Source organism: Suncus etruscus, chromosome X, assembly GCF_024139225.1.
Source record: "Suncus etruscus isolate mSunEtr1 chromosome X, mSunEtr1.pri.cur, whole genome shotgun sequence".
Lineage (NCBI taxonomy): Eukaryota > Metazoa > Chordata > Mammalia > Eulipotyphla > Soricidae > Suncus > Suncus etruscus.
The window spans coordinates 74,276,362-74,299,418 of NC_064868.1; the positions used below are offsets into that span (position 1 = coordinate 74,276,362).

General features: G+C 39.5%; 1 protein-coding gene across 1 annotated transcript; it reads left to right on the top strand.

Moving 5' to 3' along the window:
* Nucleotides 1-334: 334 nt before the first annotated feature.
* CD40LG (CD40 ligand) lies at nucleotides 335-16,022 on the top strand. The gene is made up of 5 exons (XM_049766633.1): nucleotides 335-490; nucleotides 2,317-2,448; nucleotides 8,111-8,171; nucleotides 12,172-12,234; nucleotides 15,646-16,022. The coding sequence occupies exons 1-5, from the start codon at nucleotides 335-337 to the stop codon at nucleotides 16,020-16,022; spliced, it is 789 nt and encodes a 262-aa protein (XP_049622590.1).
* Nucleotides 16,023-23,057: the final 7,035 nt, after the last annotated feature.

Genomic DNA, 23,057 nt, shown 5'->3' on the forward strand with positions numbered 1-23,057 from the left:
TTAGACAGTGATAGGAAAATACTGCCATTGTGTGTTAAGAAGTCTATGACATCTCAAGGCAAGAATGAATATATGGAAGAAGAAACTTGTTTCTTCTTTACTAACAAAAGGGAAAGCCTGGAAGTGAATGATATGGGTATAATTAAAAAAAAAAACCCTTTACGTAACATTTTTGCTGGGAGAGTAGACTACGAAGCACATTTTCCAGGAAGTGTGGGCTGCAACGATTGTGCTCTCTTAACTAATCCTGAGTAAGGTGGCCACTTTGACAATGCTCTCATGCTGCCTCTGTCACCTTCTTGGCCAGAAGATTTCATTTTAACTTTAACACAGCATGATCGAAACGTACAGCCAACCTTCTCCCCGATCTGTGGCCACTGGACCACCAGCTACTATGAAAATTTTTATGTATTTACTTACTCTTTTTCTTATCACCCACATGATTGGGTCAGCACTTTATGCTGTGTATCTGCACAGAAGATTGGACAAGGTAAGTTCTATACATTTTTATTATCTATTTGGGGCCTTTATGGATTTATTTGTTGAGTCACTTTAGTTTACTTCAAATGATAAGCAATGGTAGGAACCCAAATATCTCAATATATGGCATAATGTATTTTGTCTAGCTGGTGAGTTGTCCTTCTCTTGTTGCTGAATCCAAGAGCTTGGATTCTAAAGTCAGAGTGCATGAGCCTTGACCTCGTTCCCCTACTAGATCTGCTGTCTTGGGCAAGCAATTTTATATTTCTATACTCCTTTGGGGATGATTGAGATACCCTCCAGATAGATGAAATGAATTTGTTTTGCCTGTTAAAGTGCTCATAACAGAGTCTGACACAAAGTAAGCCATTATAAGCACTAGTTGTAATAATTGACTAAAGTTTTGTTTAAAGGTCAGCCAAATTTGTTCTGATAAAGACAATATTGTGGTTGCTTTTATCATAAATTTTCAAATAGAGAACAAGGGGTAATTTTGATCTGAAATTTCATAATGCTTCAGATGAGCATAGGCAAGGGCTAAAAAACCCCCCAGAATTTGTAGTTTTTTGGTAAAAGTGGTCGTGTCTGTCTAATTCTGCGAACGCTGATTTAGTTGTTAGCTCAGTTTCTCTCTGAGATGTCACATGTTCTTAAATGTTTGGACTTTATGGGAACAAAAGATGAGAATAATTTGAAATTTTTTTTGCTTTTTTAGGAAAGGAAACAAGCATTATTATTTATGATATTTTTGTGTGTTTACTCATTTCCACAGAGGGGTCATTTTTGTCTGTGTTGAAAAATATCAATTATGGATGGAATGGAGAAATATTATCAGTTGTCTGGTTGCTCTTAAAAATATGAGGCAAGGTGATTGTGAATGTACAGTATTAGAGACTGCATTTTCTCTGGGTCATTTGAAGTGTCCACTCTTGAGATATCAACCCAGATTTCAGACTCTGAAGCTTTTGATCATGATATAGTAGAGCGATGATGATTGAAGTAATTTGCTAGGTTACTCAAATTTCATGTTATAGAGCTGTAAGGAAAAGGGGAACTTTAGATCTGATTGTTTACTTGTTTGTATTTGGCCTGGTAGGGAAATCAAATGTTCAGAGCAAATGTAGCCTCTCAAAAGCAAAAATTGACCCGAGTAGGTGCATTAAAAACCACCTTCTCCCATTTAGGTGAAGTTTTAAGGACAATAAAAGCCACCAGCTTTTTGGATCTTGTTCTGAAAGTAAAAATGTAATCCTGAAACAAGTGAATGACACACCATTGGTTGGTTCTGAAAGTGAATTGTGTACATTTAATTATTAGAAGACATTGAAAAATAAAGTAACTCATTAATTTTGGGAGTGTTTGATGAGTTGTTTAAAAGTGCAACTGTTTTCTACCAATATTAAAGTTTCAAAAAGAGAGATGCAATCAGAACTCTTAGTAATTGACACACATTGCAAATTAACTTCTTTTTATAAGACACAGCATCACAAAAACTAAAATGAGTGGGCAAATGAGCCCAGCTGAAAAGTATTTTATAAGCTGTGTTTATAATGACCAGTCATTACTGGAGCAATGGGAAATAGGACAATTTTAGAACATTGCTGTGATAAGACATTGAAAAAAATGTATGCTCTGCACTGAGATGTTACTAGACTAGCTGTGATTTCAACGCAGTGTTTCAGAAAACAGGATATTTTAAATGCTGGTTATTGTTGATACTTTAACTGCAAAGACCCAATAGCAATAAACCAGTAGATTTTGGAAGGGAATGTGGTTGCATTCGTTACATTTTTCCTGAGACTTCCATTCCTCATTTCTGTATTATTCCACAACTAGATAGAAGATGAAAGAAACCTTCATGAAGATTTTGTGTTCATGAAAACAATACAGAGATGCAGCAAAGGAGAAAATGCTTTATCCTTACTGAACTGTGAGGAAATTAGAAGCCAGTTTGAAGCCTTCGTGAAGGTAAGCAGCTCAGTTGTTGATAAAAATGTCCTTGAAAAGGCTTACTGCCTTCATAAAGCCTGGAAACAGACCTGATGACGTAAAGTGAGGCCAAATGACATTTGTCATTTTCATGAATGTGTGTATCTAACATTAAACTCATAGAGAACACGCATACATATATACATGAACACAAACATGAGTGTGTCTCCAAAATGCGAGGAAAAATGAATCCCAACTTTTAGGTTAAAAGGGAAAGGAATGTTGGAGGTATAGTTACTCTTACTTGAGAAGAAACCCCTTTCTCTCAGGGAAGTACACAAGCATGTGAATTTGTGCTTGCAACTGGGGCCTAGTAAAATTCTAAAGCATGCCAAGTTTAGTGTTGAATTTTCTTTATCTTCCCTTCCCAACCTTGTGGATCCATGTCCTGGTCTGAATATCCCAGGGAAATGGCATTGTCGAATGGGATCTTTTCTTTTTTAAAACTTAGTTTTATTTCTAAAATGTTATTTTCTCCTGCGTTTACATGTTTTTGTACATACTTTGAGGCGGGCTTGGAGCAACAGGTGGTAGATTTTCTTAGGATGGCTCAAGCTAGATCCTGTCTAATGCCACTTAAAGATGGTGTCAGTCCCCTCTAGGGCCAAGCAAGTCCCAAGACAGGGTATAAGTCTCTGCAGTCAACAGACTGCTACTCAGCATGAAGGCACTACAATGTTTGTGGCTGATAATACCTAAAATAAGACTTTTTAGGATATTAATGAATACTGTACCTTCAACATTCATTTCATCATCATAGACTAGTAGATTTAGGGTACCTAGAGGCAGAGAATCAAGATGTCTTTAGGCTCCAGAGCGATAGTACGGCAGACAGCACTGACCTTGCATATGGCCAACCTAGGTTGGATACCTACTACCTCATATGGTTCCCCCAAGTCCCACCAGGAGTGATCCCTGAGCACAGATCTAGGAGTAAGTCCTAAGCACTGCCAGGTGTGATCCCCAAACAAAAACAGAAGAAAAAAAGACTTTTTGCCTGTTTCCTTCTCAGAACGTTGTCAAATGCCATTGATACAGCTCACTTTAGAATAATTAATAGTAGGTAGTCTTCCCCATCTGAAGGCCAGTCCTGTGTTAACTTGGAAACCTAGAGGAGTGAGTTCTCACATGTGGAAGACTATAGTCATGACTATATAGTTAGGAGCTTAGGATCTTATTTCTAAGCTTATTTCTGTCCTCCGATGCTCTTCCCAATATGAATTAATTTACTAGTGAAGACTCTAAGAGTGTATCCCAAATTCCCTGGAAGACTCTAAATATCATGTAATTCTGCTGCTGGCTTTTATGTTTTTGCAGAAATCTAAATTTTACAAGAAAACCCCTAACTTTATATACAAGGCTTGGAAATGATTGCATTTCTCAGGTGCCTTGAGAATCTTTTGGCTCAAATTACAGGGTATTAGGTAGAAAGGCAAATTTTCAGGTGAGCAAAAGCCAGCTATAAAATTGGGCTGTGTGACCTTGGGCAAATGACTTCACCACTCTGAGTTTCAGTTTACTTGTCTATAAAATAATGAGAGAACTGCGAATATCTCCAAGGAAACCTATCGGCACTGGCATTCTGTAAATTTGTGATTGGTCTTCAGTTCACTCCAGTGGTGGTGGGACTGGTTAGGTTTCCCACTTTCTTACTGTCATTTTAATAATTCTACTGTCAATTCCTTGATGGTCTATTGCAAGTCATATGAGTAAAGATTTCTTTTTAAAAAATAATGTCTTTAAGCACCATGATTACAAACATGTTTGTAATTGGGTTTCAGTCATAAAAAGAACACCCCCTTCACCAGTGCAACATTCCTACCACAAATGCCCCCCAACTCCCTCCTCCCCCACGCCCTGCCTGTATTCAAGACAGGCATTCTACTTCTGTCACTAATTAACATTGTCATATAGTTGTTAGTGTACATATTTCTCTAACTGCACTTACCACTTATTGTGGTAACCTTCATATTGTAGCCCAGTCCTTCAAGCCCTCATTTCTATCGTCTCTGGGTATTATTACAATTATGTCTTTTATTTTTTCTTAAATCCCACAGGTGAGTGAGACTATTCTGTGTCTATCTTTCTCACTCTGACTTATTTCACTCAGCATAATAGTTTCCATGTTCATCCATGTATAGGAAAATATCATCACTTCATCTCTCCTGATGAATGCATAGTATTCCATTGCGTATATGTACCATAGTTTATTTAGCAATTCATCTGCTAAAGAGAAACTGCTGGTGAAAATGACGTCTAACCCAGCCTTTATGGAAAACAATATGTAAATTCCTCAAAGAACTGGAAATTGAGCTCCCACATGACCCAGCTATACCACTCCTAGGAATATACCCTAGGAACACAAAAATACAATACAAAATGCTTTCCTCACACCTATATTCATTGCAGTGCTATTTACAACAGCCAGAATCTGAAAACAAGTAAAGTTTTCTAAATCTGCTACCCAGCAAGACAAATTTCTGGAAAAAGCTGCTTTGGCCACTCTGCTTTATGCTTACATGAAAAAAATTCCAAAGTTTTATACTCTAAAAATGACAGAACTTCTCAGGAATGTCAACCAGGTGCTTTACATGCCACAGAAGTGGCCCCATTGCTCAACTACAGGAGAATCTAATTTAGCTAGTGTCATGTGGCCCTGTGAAACTCATGTTGGTTAGACACAAAGTCTTACAGCTACCACAATCCTCCTCTAGTGACTAACCATCTTTTCAATGCTATTTCCCCAAGTTTCACATTATAAGAGAGTATTCTGGATATTTTTAACCCAACAGGCCAACTATAACATCACCTGAAATTGGAATTGTGTGTTTTTACCTAATGTTCCAGGCTCTCTTTCTTTGTCACAGTCTGACTGCCAAATCAAACTAATGTTTTAGTGAGGGATTTTCAAACTACAGGACCTAAAATTGTCTTGTAAATCGTCAAATCCACATCTTGCCCTTCAAGCCTATGGTCTCCATGAACACATATCTTTTGTGCTTATCTCTCAGTTTCTTTGTTAGCCTATGAAGAAGTCTGTCTTCCCTTGAACACGCACTTCTCCTTTTCTGCCCTTTGAATCTTTTTAAATAAATTTCAGTAAATGCCCGCCTTGTTTTACAAAAAGAATAAAGAAATCACCAGGTCCACTTCAAAATCTAGAGCTTTCATCACCCTGCCATGGCCCCTCCCTAACTTGTGATTCAATTTCTCACTGACTGTTGATGTTAGGTTATAAAGACATTAGCCTAATTGTATTTGAGTATGTTTAGTGACAAGGGATTTGCTGTCTCTTTTTTGTTTGTGTTTGTTTGTTTTGTTTTGGGGCCATACTCAGTGATGTTTCTGGGGTTAGTCTTGGATCTTCATTCAGGGATTACTCTTGACGGTACTCAGGGGACCATAAGGGATTCTGGGGTCAAACCTGGGTCAGTCATGTGCAAGGCAAGCACTCTATCCACTGTGCTAGCATCTCTTCAGCCCCATGGGACTTGTCTCCTGAGGTAGTCAATACCGAGCTGTTACTTTGGGCAGATGATGGGATTCTGGGGTTTTATTAGAGTAAGTGATAGTGGCATTGTTTTAGTTTTTAGGTCATACCTGGAATTGTCCAGGAGTCTCTTCTGGTTCTGCACTCAGGAATTACTCCTGGTGGTGCTTGGAAAATCTTGTGGGATGCTGGGGAATGAACCCCAGTTGGCCGCATACAAGGCAAATATCCTACCCTCTTCACTACCTCTCCAGCTCCAGAAGGCAGCATTTTGAAGAGTGCAATTGCACTTTAAAAATGAACTATCTTTCCACCCCCGCTAGAATGATTTGTTCCATGACTGTCTGCCTACCAAAGCCTGAGATGCTTTTGATAGGCTAAAGGTCAACTTGTCTATCCCCGCCATATTGAGTTCCCAGTAAGAGAAAAAGAGCTAATCCCAAATCCTTTGGATGTCAAATCTGAAGTCTTTTTGATTAGAGGCACAGGGGCATGAGGCTGGGAGGAAGTTCACAGAAAGGCAAGGGCAGGCACAGGAAAGACCAACTTTGCTGACTTTACATTCTCGTCTTGGCCAGACCCTGACACCAATGCAACCACGTAGACCAAAAGCATCTCAACCTCGATCATCACACTCCCTTTCTTGCAAAGACACTAAAGACTCATTTGTTTACTTGCTATCTTCGCAAACATTGTCCTCTCAGCCGCATTTGCACAGTGCCACATTTGAACTCAAATGGAAAATTAAAGCTGGGCGGCCCCGGAGTGTGTTTCGAGCTGTGGCTTCCCCTTTAGGCTCTGTTACTTTCACACTCTGGCTGCAAAGCTGAGCCTCCTCCCTCAAGGCTCTCAACAGCCCCTGGTGCTCAAGCTGACTAGCAGAGGGAAAAAAGGAAAGGCCCTGTGGAAAAATGATTCCTGTAAGGGGCTAGCATTTTTGATTAGAGGCGAAAATGTTTTTCATCTTCCCGTTTGAACATAGAATAAAGGTGAGAACGGAGCTTGCTTGATGCATATGATCTCACAGTTTCTATGCTTGGAATCTGTCTCAGATTCCTTGGGTGCCCTCCAGGTCCTTTATTCAGTATCATTATAAGGGTTGCTACAGCCTTGATTATAATTCATTGTGGGTCTATAGAGGGTTCTGGCTAATTATTTAAGTTTTAGTAGCTTTCCCTTTTGTGTGATGTAGGGGAACAAAACTAAGGCCTCAGCCATGCAAGGCAAGTGCTCCCCCACCATTAGGTTGGGCTATAGTGCATCCCTCTCTGCTCTTCCTTTTGTGGCTAAATGAATAGAAACCCCTTGGGAAAAGGTACATTTGCATTTTGGACATCAACAGCATTACAAAATTAACTGTGCTCCCCAACTACTGAGTCTTCCAAATAAATCCAGACCAGACAGGGCAATTGGAAACAAGAGAAACTCTTCAGTTGAAAGGAACAATGCAATTAAAAAGCATGTGACTATTTTATTGGGGGGCACCTGACAATGCACAGGACTTACTCCTGGTTCTGCCTTTAGGATCACACCTGGTATGGCTTGGGTTTCATATGGATTGCTGAGGGTTAATCTTTACTAGGTTGCATGCAAGGCAAGTATCCTACCCATTGTACTAATTATCTGACCCCTGTATGAGGGTCTTTTCATGGTCTCAAATGTCCTCTCCAAGCAAAATTTTATCACAACTGCTTTCTAAAAAGATTTCAAACCTCTTTGATTCTATGGATCAGCCTCAAGTTTTCTGTTTGAAAATATTTCTTGCAACAGTTCTCTGGATAAAATCATCTCTGCATCCAGCAGTATTTGTCAATATTTGTCAAAGCCACTGAGTTTGGCATCATAGGTATCAGTCAGTATTATTTCTATTTCAGTGCACTCTCTAGACCTTCATAGCTGGCCTGAAATAGAGATAAGAAGTCCATATTTTTGCTACCAGATTTATACCCTGACTTTCTGGGCTGTCAGACCATCTGTTAGAGCCAAGGACTTCCAATCTATTTGATGGAATTCATGACAGGATCTGAGTCTTTCTGATAATCCTCACCAGAAACAGGCAACAGAGTAAGGGCATCTGCCAAAATGAATATCTCTAAGAGCTCACAGCAGAATTTTTACTAAAATGACCTATTGTCACAATTTATATTTTAGGAAATAATGCTAAACAATGACCAGGGGAAGATGAAAGAGACCAGTTTTGAAATGCAAAAAGGTAAGTTGTATGTACCAATTTCTATAAATATTTGAGAATTAAATGGGAACTTAAGACTAATTATATTGAATAGCATAGTATTTGGTCAGGAGCTTTTAACCCTGGAACCAAAATAGGGGTTAACATGCCATAGGCCAATAGATACACCCATTACCTGGCATGCTGTGATGTTGAAATGCTTTATATATAGATATATCTTGGGAAAGTTGTGTTCCTTTAGTGCTGATCACCTCAATTCTGAAGAAAGCCTATTTAATGTGTTCAGTACCATAGTGAAAGTGACTATACAATCTGGTGTTATCATGGAAGACGAGATGACAAGAAAGTCATTGTGTGGTGACAGTGGCATTCATCACTCAATAATAAGAGTTTTTCATTAGGAGTCATGGCTAATGGAACATCTGAGATAAAAAAGTGAACCAGTGTGACAATATTCTCACTTTTGCTCTTCTTGATGTCAGCATATCTTGAACTGACATCATGAACTGACTTGGGAGAAACCTGAGTGATTTTTTCCTTTTTTTAAATTTTTTTATTTAAACAAATTTATTACATACATGATTGTGCTTGGGTTTCAGTCATGTAAACACCACCCATTAGCTCCAAGGTACAAAGCTCCTTCACAATGACAGCGGTCATCTGGCTTCTGATTGAACAGGTCTAGACACCTTCTTCCTAATAACACAACCTAACACATCTTGGAATGGCTCTAAATGAAATCATAGGAAGATAACTGACTGCAATTAGTTCTGCAGATTAGGGTTATATGAAACAAAAAGTAATTTCTTTTGCTGTCCTGGCACTGAAGCTACCAATCCTGGTCCCTGGGCCATTTCTCTTTTTTTAAATAAATAAATAAATAAATCATTTAATTACATCACTGTGAGATACACAGTTACAAAGTGTTCATGATTGAGTTTCAGTCATACAACTGAAAGAGGGTGTACAACACCCTTTTACCAGGGCAAATTTTCCACCACCAATGTCCCCAGTTTCTCTCTCATCCTCTCGCATACCCTCTCCCAGCCTGCCTCTATGACAGATATTTTCTCTCATTTTCTCTCTACCTTTTTTCTTTTAGAAACTGTGCTTGCAATTGTTACTGAAGGGGAATCACTTTACCTCCTTTAAGTACCCAGTTCTTATTCAGAGTGATCATTTCCAACTATCATTGTCATACTTTTCTGCTCTAACTGCACTCCTCCACTATTTGTGACAAGCTTCCTACCATATTCTGTTCCTTCTGTTCCTTCTGTTCCTCAACCCTATTGTCTTTGGATATTATGACCACACTCTATTTTAAAAATAATTTTTATTTAGACCAAAGTGGATTATAAATATTTCACAGTAATATAGTACATAGTAACATTGAATCATGAGCATTCCCACCACCAATGTTGTCCTCCCTCCATTCCTGTTCCCAGCATGCATCCCATATCCCCCTCCTTCCACCCCAAGCTGCTAGTATAAGTGTATCTAGCTTGTTGTAGATTGGGTATTGATTATGTTGTCATTGCTTTTGGATTTGGTGTTTAAGTCTGATCATCTTTTATTTCTACTCAATGTTCATATGACTGTTTTGTCTTGGAACCCTCCATTATTTCCCCCTCAATTTCTGGGGCAGAACAAGATGGTTCAAGTTCTATTTGAAGGAAAGAAAAAAGGGGGGATCAAACGAGCAAAACACGAGAGGAGTCCTTCTAGAGGCTATAAATATCAATTTAAGAAAAGAAAGGGAAATAAAGAAGAAAAACATAACAATAATACAAAAAAAATAAAAAAAAAACCAAAAAGCACCACAGCAATAAAGACAACAGCCAAACAATAATCACGGTCCCAAAATAAAAACAAAACAAAGCACAAAAAGAACAAGCAACAACAACAATAACAAAAAAATTAATTTGTGCTTCTTTTTTTTTGCATAGGCACAGTAAATATTAGGGAGATTAGAAAGGGAATTCCTTTGGCCTAAGGGTTTCTCTGCCCTTAAAGTATATTGTCATAGGAATAACTACAAGCTCTGTACATGCTCTTTTACTCTCCCCTAGGTCCTTTTGTGATGTCTGGAAACTTTCCGCTCAGTTGTAGATGATAAAATCAGGTCTCTGTAACTAGAGATTTTGGTATTTACCATACTCTGTTTTTATATTCAACAAATTAATGCAATCATTTTATGCCTATCCCTCTCCCTCTGTCTCATTTTACTCAGTATAATACACTTCAGATTCATCCATGTGTAAGCAAATTTCATGACTTTATTTTACCTTACAGCTGCATAATATTCCATTGTGTAAGAACACTACATTTTTTTTATCCACTCATTTGTTCCCGGGCACTTGGGTTGTTCCAGATTCTAGTTATTGTGAGTAGTGCTGTAATTAACCTAGCAGTGCAAAGAAATGTTTTGCATGGTGTTTTTGGACCCCCAGGGTATACTCCTAGGAGCAGAATTACTAGGTCAGATAGAAGCCCTGAGTCTTTTCTTCTCTAAGCTAAATTTCCTTCAGTTGTCTCCCTGTTATTTCTAGTTATCTACTTTTCCAGACACAGCACACAAATTAGGCTGTTTTTCCTTAGAATGTAACTCTTCAAACCAAACACAGACACAAACCAGACACAAAATGCTTAATGTGAAGTTAGCAAGATAGTACAGCAGATAGGGCAATTGCCTTGCACGCAGATGACCTGGGTTCAATTCTCTGCATCCCATGTGGCCCCTGAATCCCACCAGGAGTAATTCCTGAGCAAATAGCCAGGAGTTACCCCTAAATACTACCAGTTGTTACCCCAAAATCTGAAAATATTATTGAATGACCTGAACAGCTGAGTATGGAGGAAATGGAGTACTATCAATGGAGGTCTTACTTGGCAGACTATTATATCATAAAATTAGTGAAAACAATGCTATGATTTGTAATTTAATTTGTAAATTTAATAGGTCAATGAAATAAGAGAGGAGAGAGATGCTGTTTGTGAGGCAAAATATTTAGCCTGTTTTAATTGTTAGACTAGGTGCAGAGATGAAAATAATCTACCTTCTAATTGGCTGAAGGACATATCAACTGGTACTATGCTGTTTTTTGTTATAATGTAATTTCAATAAATATCTCATATGGATGCCTCATCCCAGATTTCAGAAAAGAGACAAAAAGTAACAAAACCAGTCACTTAGGTCAAGCACTTTTACTCAATATTTATAAGACACCACCAATGTATTCGTGTACCAGACTCATAACTGAAAACAAACTTTCACATTCTCTGTACTTAAGGGATTAGCATATCTAATTAAAAAGGAAACGTTTTACATGTGAAACAATTAAAGAATATCCAATTGTTTGATCAAATTGGACACCATAAATATCTTACTATCTCTATTTGCAGAATTGGCCTGGGGGCTCAGTAAGGATCTTCTTAAGTATGAGAATTATTCCTAAGAGCAAAATTTTTTATAAAATCTTTAAGCACCATGATTACAAGCATGATTGTAGTTGAGTTTCAGTCATAAACAGAACATCCTCCTTTATCAGTGCAACATTCCCAACACCAATGTACCCTGACCCCTGCTTGTATTCAAGACAGGCATTCTACTTCTCTCACTCATTAACATTGTCATACTAGTTGTTAGTGTCATTATATCCCTAACCGAACTCACCACTCTTTGTGGTGAGCTTCATATTGTGAGCCGGTCCTTCTGGCCCTCATCTCTATTGTAAGAGTAAGATTTTAGAGATCATTAATGAAGACTATTATTTTTTAGTCTGTGTCAATCTATGTAATGACTAAACAGTTATGAAAAGGGACAATGTTAGTGAACATAACTGAATAAATTGTTCAGATTTCAAAAATCAACTTTGCCCTCCATGAATGTGATTTTTGTATTGCCTTTTTCTGGAACCTGTTTAAGTAAATCTCTATTACTCAGCTGAAGTATTAAACCAAATTGCTCTGTGGGTACTTTTCTATTACTTTGGACTAACAGTTTGCTTTTCATTTATTTCAGGTGATCAGGATCCTCAAATTGCGGCACATGTCATAAGTGAAGCCAGTAGTAAAACAGCATCCAGTAAGTACAAATACATCTGCGCATATGTGGGGCAAGGGTGCCAAAGCAAAATAGCTTAATGCTTAAGCCCTGCTCTTCCTGGGGGTCTATATTAGGACCTCACCCATTCCCTTGTCATTTGCTCTCCTTTGCTATCAAAGAGAGCTCAAATGCACAGTTGGACAAAAGGAGGTGAGAGGAATTCTGATGTTCTCATTAGTTCTTATACAATGGGTGGTTCTAAATGATGAATTACTGAAGTGAAGGGACCATTATTCTGACAACAGAGAAAACATGGTAGGGGGTTACCTGGCTGGCAGTATCCCTTCTCCCAATCCTTCTACACTGTGTTTAAATGGGCCTCCAAGGGCATTTCCTGCCATCTGTCAATTCCTAGATGATTAACTTCAGCCTTACTGGGGTTAACCTCAGGGAAATTAAAGGTAAAATCACTCTGCAAAGATCAATAGGTTCCAGGACATTACATTTTTCCAATGAAGTAAGAGCAGATGACATACTATAACCTTTCCAACTCATTCTGAATGCTTTTATGCCCACATACGTACTGCCATCATTCTAGTCCTCAGATCTTTCCCTGTCAAATCTATACCTTGTGATGGCTCACACTGGGGAATGTGTTGCATCTGCTTCATGAATGGAGACATGTGGTCCAACTTGAACTCCCCATCAACACAGAGGAACTTGGCGAGCATCGGAACAGACTGAGAAAGTCAGCCATGTTAGGGAATTCTACGCATTGTGTGTATGTGTGAAAGATATATAGATATAGATATATAGATATATAGAGAGAAGGGTGAGTGTGTGATAGTGGGTGAGTTCTTTTACCTCCACAACAGTTTCCCCACTACCTACTTCATCATGACTCTGAGTAACAAATCAGGTCATCCGTAGAAGAAAGTGAGATAACCAAGCGTTCTACAAAAGTCAGATGTCACAGAGCTAAGATGAGACACATTAAGTCCTACATTAGCAGGAGGCATTTTGACAGCAGTTCACTGTTCTGCCAACTTTCACCTTCTCAGCAAACACTTATGTGAGAACATCATTGAGTCAGGTGATCGCTGGCTCAATGACACCTTCGTATAAGACTGTATAACACAACAAAGACAGTTCTCAGAAGAGCTTCTCACTGATCTTTGGTTACTTGTATTTAAATCTTTGCTCCTGGTATATTATTTGTTTGTGTGATAGAAGCAGAGATGCCTCCCAGAATAACCTTTTACTGGTCTTTATCCACCTGGGTCACAATCTTTTCTCTAGTTATGTTATTTCATGGTGCTCAGAATTTACCAGAATTTACCAGATTGATACTGGTGCTAGCCTATTTGAAATCTGTACAGGTTTTCAGGGGATCAGATGGGAATATGGCAATATTCTACCCCATCCCAGTTCCAACTATTCATTTTATCATGTCCATGCTCTCTTAAGAGTGACTATATCAGTACTGGAGTGATAGCACAGTGCTAGGGAGTTTGCCTTGCATGTAGTTGACCTAGGACCAACCCTGGCATCCTATATGATCCCATGAGCCTGCCAGGAGCGATTTCTGAGTGCAGAGCCAAGAGTAACCCCTGATAACTGCCCACTGTGGCCCCAAACCAGAGTGAATATACCTTTCTTTTCCCCTTTTGTATGTAAAGATTTAGTGAACTAAGAAGACAGAGAATCTATCTTTGTTTTCTTGAGCCAACAGTCCCAAAGTGAAAGATCATATGAGCTGTTATTTTAGGTTGGTCTATAGCAGTAGACTGTACCATCCTCTAAAACATCTAAGATGGGCAGTAGTTATCTCAGGTGCAATTGGGAGGGTACATTTACTGTTTGTTCAAGAAAGTAGATTTCTGGAAGGTGGTTGGGGTGTATGAGGACTGAGTGCTTATTTTTTTCAGTAAGACAGATTTGGGAACCTCTGGTCAAGACAATCCAAAAATTGTCAGGCATTTTGGGGTGACTTTCCATGACTAAAGGATGAGTCTTTTATGATTTTTGACTAAAGGATGAGTGTTGCTTTGATTTGTGGATCACACTCAGCCGTGTTTAGGGTTTACTCCTGGCTCTGTGCTCAGGGATCACTCCTAGCAGGCTTGCAAAACAATATGGGGTGCCTGGAATTGAACTCAGATCTGATTGATCCAGTACAAGGCAAGTCCTCCAGCTGCTGTGCCCTCTCTAGCCCTTAAAGGATCAATTGCAACTGGTTGCAACTTGCTACTTGATAGGCTCCAACCCACCAAATAGAAAATTCAAAAAAAGCAAATGCATCAATACTTTCACTTCGGTCCCCCAACCCCCGCTGCCACCCCGGCAACCTAGCTCTCTGTGGGAGCTGAGATTTTAAAGCGGGTGCACACACTACTTTGAACCCACTCAACATCTCAGCCGAGAAAATGGCATATACTGTTGGTGGGTACTCCGGTTTAGCCACAAGAATATGGGTACTTTCAAGTTGGTGGCGCCCCACTACAATGGGAGGTCAAAACCCACAGTGAAATGACAGGTTTATTTTCATACTTCCTTGCCTAATTTTAGTCCTTGCTGTGGGAGGCATGTCAGGTTTGCAACAGTGGGGTCTTTTCTTTAGTCATTGCTGAGGCAGAGCGAGGTAAACTGGCAGCTCTTTGACTTTGCAAAAGCCAAGGAAAGCAACATATCAATGTTAATATTAGCAAAGATGTTGTCTGTCAGGGCGTGGAATTTTAAAATTATTTGCACTTTCAAAAGTTCCGGAGAAAATTGGCTCAAGAACTCTAAAGGGCATTCGCTGTACTGTTAACTGCATTGTCTGTTCACAGCTTGTCTCAGAAATGAGCTTCAGATAAGGCTGTGGATGAGGAGCAGAGATAAAGGGACTTGGCAGAACTTGAATAAAACTTGCATTGGAATTCAGCTCCTCTGACCATAAAATTGATGCTCATTTTTTCCATTAGCACTACAGTTTGTTAATCTGTGCTTTTATAGAGTCTTGGGTCTGGAAGGCGATCTTCAAAAAAAATACCTGTGTCTGAGTGATATAGTACAGTGGTAGAGTACTTGCTTTGTACAGCTGACCTGGGTTTGATCTCCAGCATCCCATATGGTCTCCTGAGCAATTCCTCGGTGCAGAGCCAGGACAAACCCCCGAACAGCTCTTGGTTGGCCCCCAAAGAAAGAAAACCAATTCCTGCCTGGGTCAGGAGAGTACAGCAGGACCCATCTGGTTTGAATCCCCAGCACCACCAGGGGTCACTCTTGAGCAAAGGGCTGGCATAAGATTGTGGCCTACATTGCCCCCCCCCCCAATATATCCATCACTCTATTCAGCCAGTATTCAGCCTGAATTGTTGTTGTCTGTTCTAATATGAGCTTTTCAGTAGCTGTGTGAATTACATTCTGTAATCAAATTCACCATGAATTTTCCCATCTTAATTACAGTTCTACAGTGGGCCCAAAAAGGATACTACACCATGAGCAGTGACTTGGTAAGCCTGGACAATGGAAAGCAGCTGGCCATTAAAAGACAAGGACTCTATTACGTCTACACCCAAGTCACCTTCTGCTCCAACCGAGAAGCTTCGAGTCAAGCTCCATTTATAGTCAGCCTCTGCCTGAGGTCCGCCAGTGGATCAGAGAGAATCTTACTTAGAGCAGCCAACACCCACAGCTCATCCAAACCTTGCGGGCAACAATCCGTTCACTTGGGAGGAGTATTTGAATTGCAACCAGGAGCTTCGGTGTTTGTCAATGTCACTGACCCAGGCCAAGTGAGCCACGGGACCGGCTTCACGTCTTTTGGCTTGCTCAAACTCTGAACTGTGTAACCGAGCAGGCTGTGCTGGGCTGGTGCTGGCAGTCTTCAAAATACAGCCAAAGCCGTTAAAACCATCCCCTGTTGAACTGCCTATTTATAAACTTAGGATCCTCCTCGTGGAGAACTATTTATTATACATCCCAAGGCATGTAGGGCTGCAGTAAGGGAATTAATTACAGGCCCTGCGAAACCAAGACAGGGCCTGTGCCATAAGCGTCTGTACTCTGAAGCAGCAAGCCCACTGAGGCATGCACCCAGAGTGTGCTCTGAAAAGACAAGGTTATTATGCAGAGAATAATTTGGGGTCCACAGAATGTAATTCACCCAGGTTTTTTATTTTATTTCTTTGCATACAATGCCTTTCAGTGGCTAGTGTCTGAGTTTTCAGTGAAGAAGCAGAAGGGAGACAAGGGAGCTTTAGCTCATATTCCTAAGATGGTTGACTCCAGGTCCTTGTGACCCTGATGGAGGAGCAGGTTCTAGAAAGTCTAATGCGAGGGCTGGAGCGATAGTATAGCAGGTAGGTAAGCTGCTTACCTTGCATGCGTCTACCTGAGTTCAATCCTCGACATCCCATTTGGTGTCCCAATCAATGCCAGGAGTGATTCTGAATGCAGAGCCCTGAATGTAAATGGGTGTGAACAAAACAAAAAAAAGAGTCTAATGCAATGGAGAGCTGAAAACCTTTTCGCCAAAGTCCCACTCTGATACTCATTCATTCATTCATCCTCTCTCACAGTCAATCTGTTACCAAACCATTGTTTCATTTTAATCCTATCCCCACTACTGAAGATGAGAGCACCTGAGCTGTCCATTCCTCCTCCTCCTGAACTGACTGTATTTAAAAGAAATCTATTGGATCTACCTGCACAACCCATTGTTTCTAGAGCAAACTTGTGATTATCTTATTTATTTTTTTAAGTAATAAAGATCCCTTATTCTTACTGTTGTGACTAAGCACCTAAAACTATCGAATGGGCTGGGAGAGAAGAAAATATTTGGAGGGAATTTCCCAACCTTCAGGATGTAGCCATAGTTTTGCTTCTCCAGCTTGATATCCCAATAATATCCTGGTGACAGCGTACTCCCTGATAAGCTGTGATGGATGGTATGGAGGCTTGATCAGTGAAAAGCAGTCTGGGTTTATATCCCCAGTTTGCTCTGGAAAGGTTGCAAAGGATTGAAAAGAGATGATCCTTGTCTTGATTAATCGCAGCTCTGTGAAGTTGGAGGGATGTCTGGAAATGAGAAACAGTTGCTAAGCTAGTTAACTAATAGTTGCTTAGACTAGGTGGTTGAACCTCAGCAAGAGGAAATGGAAATGAGACAACCTGAGGGCAATAATTGCTCTTTCCATCTTGCACTGAAGCCAGAGAAGCTAGACTGAGATACGAGGTGCAGACCTCAAATGTTCGTTCTGCCTATTTATTGGAAAGGGTTCACTTAACAACGCAAAATCAACTGCATATCATCACAATATGATTTCAGGGGGGGCAGCCTATGTTATAACAGTGTAAGCAATACAATTCAACTAGCCACAAAAGGGGGAACTGCTGGGTGTGATATAAACCATGTACAATTGAGACAGGAGAACAGCTAACTGCAAAATAGCAGGGGAGAGTTCATGGTAGACTCTCTGGAGTGAGGGTCCCCTGTGGCCCTTGATAAGGTTTCAGGACCATAAGTGAAGAGTCTAGAAAACATCTCAAATCTGACCTCAATTTGTTGTGCAGATTTGGACCACTTTGCATAAATGTTATGTGAACTAACCGGTTTTTTAAATTTAGATGGGACCATACCCACAGTCAGGCCTTTATCTGATCCTTGCCTTTGATATGCCTGGTCAGTGCTTTCCTGAACAAGTGATGGCTTTGGGTTGATAATGACATGTCACTATTGCCTCACCTTTCAGTCCGTAGGTGTGGTGGACACACCATCTCAATCTGTCCAATCATTATGTCAGTACATGTCACAGCCTCCAACTGATTTTTAACGTAGGAAAACCAGAGTGGGTTTTTCATCTTCACTAATAGAGTTCATTGTTTAAAACAAACACAACCTCATGCAAAAATATTACTCAATGAGTAAATTAAAAGTGGGGAGTAAATAAAGGTGAGGTCAGCTTTTGGACATTGGCTCTGATTTTTAGTTTCTTCCACGGCACTCTCAGCTGAGGGATTTGAAAGACCTTACAATGAATTTATAACTCAATGCTGAAATTATGATAGACACACTGGCTGGATCATGTAACCTCTCCAACAAGAGAACTTGTTATTAATTCAGAAACTCATAAGAGACATGTCCATAATTATACCTTGTGGTCTGTAGTCGAAATGCTACTAAAATGTTGGCTCCTGCATGGGAAAGTTCAAAGGAACTGAGGAGACATTGGTTATGATATTTGCACACCAACAGAAACCAGGACTCTAGATCTACCTGAGGGGTGTTCTTATCCCAGTCCAAGAGCTAGAAGCAATACACAAGCCATGATCATCTGTCCTTAACAGTAACATGACCATATTTCCCTAACTTGTCAGGATGAGAACTTGGCCTTGATAGTAGGATTCATAAGAAAGAAATCCAACTAGGATATAGTCTTTATATACACAAATTCTCTTTTGATTTAAATATTGCCCCTGAATTTTCTCCATGTTCTTCAACTTTGAGACATGATCTTTCAGAATATCTCTACCTCTAGTAAACAAGTTGTGGACCGTATCTGTTATTAAAAATAATACAAAAACAATCTGTTATTTTTAGGCTACATCCTTGCTTACCATGCTTTCTGCTGCTTATGTCACCTCATATAATATATTCTACAGTCATTAACCTTCATCCTCTTAAAATGTTTTATCAAGATGACCTTAACTTCCTGAACAGCACTTGGTCCTATCTTTCACCCTCTTCCTGTTCTACATCCCTGCAATGGGCTAGTTCCCCAAGCTCATAGGTTTAACCACCACCTCTCTGCTACTACCTTTAATTATTTGTTTTGCGTTTTGTTTTGGGCATCTGGAAATGCTCAGGAGTTACTGACTCTTGCTCAGGAATCAGTCCTGGAAGACTCAGGGAGACCATATGGAGTGCCAGGGATCAAAATCAGTTGGGCTGCATGCAAGTCAGGTGCCCTATCTGCTGTACTAGTGCTCTGGCCTCAGGCAATAAATTAAATCAATTAATTTAAATAATCAAATAATAATTTAAATAAATTAAAGGCTCTATTGCCTTTAACTGTGAGCTACAACACAACCCTGATTGCCTGACTTTCCAAATTGTATGCTCAGGTCTTCAAAACCCCAGCACACCCAAATGGACTTTTGAATCTTTTTTTTCCTTTTAGTTTTAAATATTTTTCATTGAATCATTGTAAGATGCACAGATACGAAGCTGTTTATAATTTTTAATCATACAATGTCCAATGTTCATCTCTTCACCAATATTGAAACTTTGGATCTTATCTTGCTGACACCAGGATTGATACCAGTAAACCCCATTTCAGCGAATGGTGGTTGCATCTTCCACTGAATGGTTTGCTGCCTCATCTTGAAGTCTTGCTCTTCTTTCTCCCATGTTCAATCCCAATAGTCTATGACCAGCAACCTCACTTCTTAAATATTTTTTTAAATTAATCTATATTTTCCTATCTCTGGTGAAAACTACTATCATGTCTCTTCCATAATGCTACAAAAACCCTCCCAGGCCCTACTGCTTCTCCTTTGCACACTCCAACCACATCACACACAGCCTGAATGAATTCTTGTCACCATTTGTAAAATAAAAATATCCATGAGTGGTGAGTCTGCCACAGGCACCATGTTTCTAGATCCTTATGTGGATGGGTCTGATGAAGTAGGCTAGCAGTGGAGAAATAATGTCAGTCAAAATATTAACCGGAGTCAGCCAGCTTTTTGCTTCATGGCTTCTCTCTGCCATGTGCTGTCTCTGCCAGAACTGCTTTATTTATTCAAACCAACCCTCAATCCCATGAGGGGGAAGGTCAAGTCAGATACAAAAGTAACTATCCAGTGGACTTTTACATATTAAAAGGAGTTTACCAGAAAAAGGAAGTCGGGGGAACACTTTTGTTTAGGCTTCTACCTAGGTTCACCTTAAAACCATTTCCTTACTTCTTATTGACCTTAAACACCATATAATTAACTGATTTCTTCTCCTGCTGAAGCCTTTCTCAGTCTTGGCAGTTCTAGCCCCCACTTCCTCTAAGCAAAGCTAAATGTTTTCCTGTTTCAGCTCATGGGCAAATGTTTTCTCTTCTTGTGACTTCCATTCCTTTCCACCACCATAACCTGCCGTTTAGCAGTTTAGTGTGCTTACTATACTGTTGAATTTCTTGAGAACCAAAACCATATTCTGTTCACCATGGTAACTTCAGTGTCTACTACAGGTTTGACACCACATCAATGCTTTACCCATTGCATGAAAGTTTAGATGATTGGATCAATACAGCAATAGTCCCTAAGATAATACTGTATTAGCTAACACAAACATTGTCAGTGTAATAAAGGTCTTCATTGCCGGGGCCCCTGAAATGTCCCAGTAGTGAAGCACCTGCCTTGTGGGATGAGATCTCCAGTTCAATTCCCAAAACCATCTTACTTGCTGGGTGTGATCCAGGCAGCACTGTTGTTTGGGATCACTGACACTACAGTAAAATGTGTGATGCACTGAAACCAAGTGTATACACTATGCAACCAAATGGTTGACATCCAGTGTGTGGTCATAGAGCACAACAGATCACTGGGACTCCCACTCATCACAAGAAGCATCACAATGGGTAGGGAATTGTAAACCATTTAAAAATTATCTTCATTGAATCAAAAATAACTACAATAAAATTCACTCATATGGTAAACAATAAATGAGAATCATACTTTTCATAAAATGAGGGAACATGTTTTTATTATATTTTCTTTTTTAATTTTTTTATTTAAACAACTTTATTACATACATGATTGTGTTTGGGTTTCAGTCGTGTAAAGAACACCACCCATCACCAGTGCAACATTCCCATCACCAATGTGTTTTTATTATATTTTCACAGTGCTTTGCAAAATTAGTACATATTTTCTCCAAACTTCATTTGAACATTCTCATAGTTGGTCTAATAAATGATAAAACTTTTCGATGATTATATTTGGAGACACCAATCTGCCTAATCAGAGATAGTTATGCCAGTACTTGGGTTGACATCACCAGGGATTTTTGAAGAAAGTGCAAGCATCCTCCCCCTGCATCTTCCTTCTTTTGGGAGGCCTGCCAGCTGTAACCATGCCCACAAATGCAGTTGCTTTGTTCACAACGGGCCAGCTCCATAGACTCAGACTTTTCTTGAAAGAGATATAAACCAAGCCATGGAAAATCGTGGATACATTGGTCATGCAGCCAAAATCTGGCAATCACTGGAGGAGAGGGTGGTCCATGCCCACACCCTGCCAAAGCCACACCTGCTGCCTACATCACCTATAACCACCACATTGCTTATGGCTCTGACTTACTACTCCTCTACAATTCTCTTTGGAGACACCAATCTGACCAAACTTCGGGAATGCCAATATTTGGGTTGATATCATGATTGCTTTTTTAGGAGCGAGTGCAGGCACCCTCCCTCTGCATCCTCCTCCTTACAGGAAGTCTGGAGCTGAGAATACATCCCACAAAAGCCACAGTATCCGTAATAGAGCTTTAAATTCCCGGGCAACATCATTTGTTTGTTGCCATCGTCCCTATAGGAACACACCAATTAGATGCCAATGTGTAGCTGAGGTCAGGTAATGTTTAGAAACCAGTAATAGAATGGACAGTTAATAACAGGAGCTTACTTAACCTTTTGCCATTGTCTTAATAACTTTATTGGAGATACAACAGTTTTCACAAATTTGCTTGCCACTGTACTTTTTTTCTTCCTCTTTTAAAAAATTATTCTCTTCCATTTTGTCTTTGTTCTTTCTGTGTTTTTCAATAGCTTTGCTCTCACTTATATGGAAACAAATGTATTGTGGTCAGCTATACCCACAATGCCATGTATTTTTTAAACAAAGTAAACATTTAAAAATGATTACGAATTTGAGTATTTTCTGATCTGCTTATAATACTGTGATCACAGTGGTCTAATCTAATTACTTTTATAAACATGTCACTGCTTTTTATTTTGGGGGGGGTGTCACACCTGACAGTGCTCAGGGCTTCCTTCTGGCTCTGCACTTAAGATTTATCCCTGGCCCGACACAGAGACACAGAGTTTCTTTTTTTTCAGTTAGAGTTTCTTATTTGCTGTATAATCACTGTAGCCTGATAAACATGCTACTTCTTTATTCCATATAAGGTGTAATTCATTGTAAAAACACTACAAAGGACAATTTTATCAGCTGTTCTGAATCATTTGAGGTATACTACATACCTCTTAGCTTTCACTCCTAAATGCTACAGTGTACATTGCCTAAGAATATGATATATTTTTATAGCCATTAAATAATTGTTAATTTTAACATGGACTTTTTGCCATTGTGTTTAAAAGCTTAATAATATTTGAATATGGGACTGGAATGGTGGTGCGGAGTGGTAAAGCATCTGCCTTGCCAGTGCTAGCCTAGGATGGACCGCAGTTCTATCCCCTAGCGTCCCATATGGTCCCTCAAGCCAGGAGCGATTTCTGAGCGCATAACCAGGAGTAATCCCTGAGCATCACCGGGTGTGGCAAAAAAATAATATTTAAATATTAAATATTTAATAATATTTTATTTCACTGCCTTCCACCCCAGTACTTTATTCTCTTTAATCATCTTTAATCACAAATGCTTCACAGTTTTTAGTTTGTTTATGGCATAATGTTTGGGGCTGATATAGCACAACCTCTCCACTTAAAAATGATGTCAGAATGAGTTTGTCTGATATTCTCATTGCTGTGTCAGGTTTACTCTTAGACTGGTTATCGATGGATCCTCAAAGAACTCCCAGAATGAGAAATTGATTCCCATTCCCCTATTCCTTAGGAAAGGGAAGCAATCTTGGTAATATTTAT